The 569-nt window shown below is 72.2% G+C and overlaps 1 protein-coding gene across 1 annotated transcript in view; it reads left to right on the forward strand.

Annotated features, from left to right (window-relative positions):
• Positions 1–569, forward strand: part of EFNA3 (ephrin A3) — a gene marked incomplete at its 5' end in the record, with an annotated part of 2,602 nt that overhangs the window by 595 nt on the left and 1,438 nt on the right. Inside the window, one exon of the mRNA XM_021709103.1 lies at positions 347–412. Coding sequence (XP_021564778.1) covers positions 347–412 — 66 coding nt within the window. The remainder of the gene's footprint in view (positions 1–346; positions 413–569) is intronic.

A 569-nucleotide genomic window follows, 5' to 3' on the forward strand; every position in this document is an offset into this window, starting at 1 on the left:
GAGGGCTCGGGGCTGGGGGCGACGCTCCGGGCTGAGGCGTGGGCGCCGGGGGCGCAGGGCTTACGCAGACGGGGCCGCGAGGCCGAGGGAGGGGCCTGGGGACTCCCCGGCTTTGGAGTCCCCGCTTCTGGGACATGCGGGTGCCGGACCCTGGGCATCAGCGTTTCTCCGGGGCTGGGACCACAGGGACTTCCGGGGCTCACGGCAGAGCCACAGTGACCAGAGCCCAAAGGGAGGGGGGCCGCTGAGCCAGACCGCTCAAGGGAGCGGTTTGGAGGGGGCGAGGAGAGCGCGGGCCCCGGGTGCGAATGCGGCCAGAGTGACTCGGGCCCGGTCTCTTCTCCAGCCACGCCCACCCACAACCTGCACTGGAAGTGTCTGAGGATGAAGGTGTTCGTCTGCTGCGCCTCCAGTGAGTATCGCCGGCTCCGAGCTGCGCCCCCACCCTCGGCTCCCCTGCTTCGGGGCTCCCCTGGCTTCCCGGGGGCGGGGGCGGAGGGCACAGGCGAGGGGGCCTTACTCCCAGCTGTAGCAGGGGGAGGGGATCCTGGCCCTGACGCTCCCCTCCT

This window comes from Carlito syrichta, unplaced genomic scaffold (genome assembly GCF_000164805.1).
Source record: "Carlito syrichta isolate Samal-C Ts95f unplaced genomic scaffold, Tarsius_syrichta-2.0.1 Scaffold158570, whole genome shotgun sequence".
Taxonomy (NCBI): domain Eukaryota; kingdom Metazoa; phylum Chordata; class Mammalia; order Primates; family Tarsiidae; genus Carlito; species Carlito syrichta.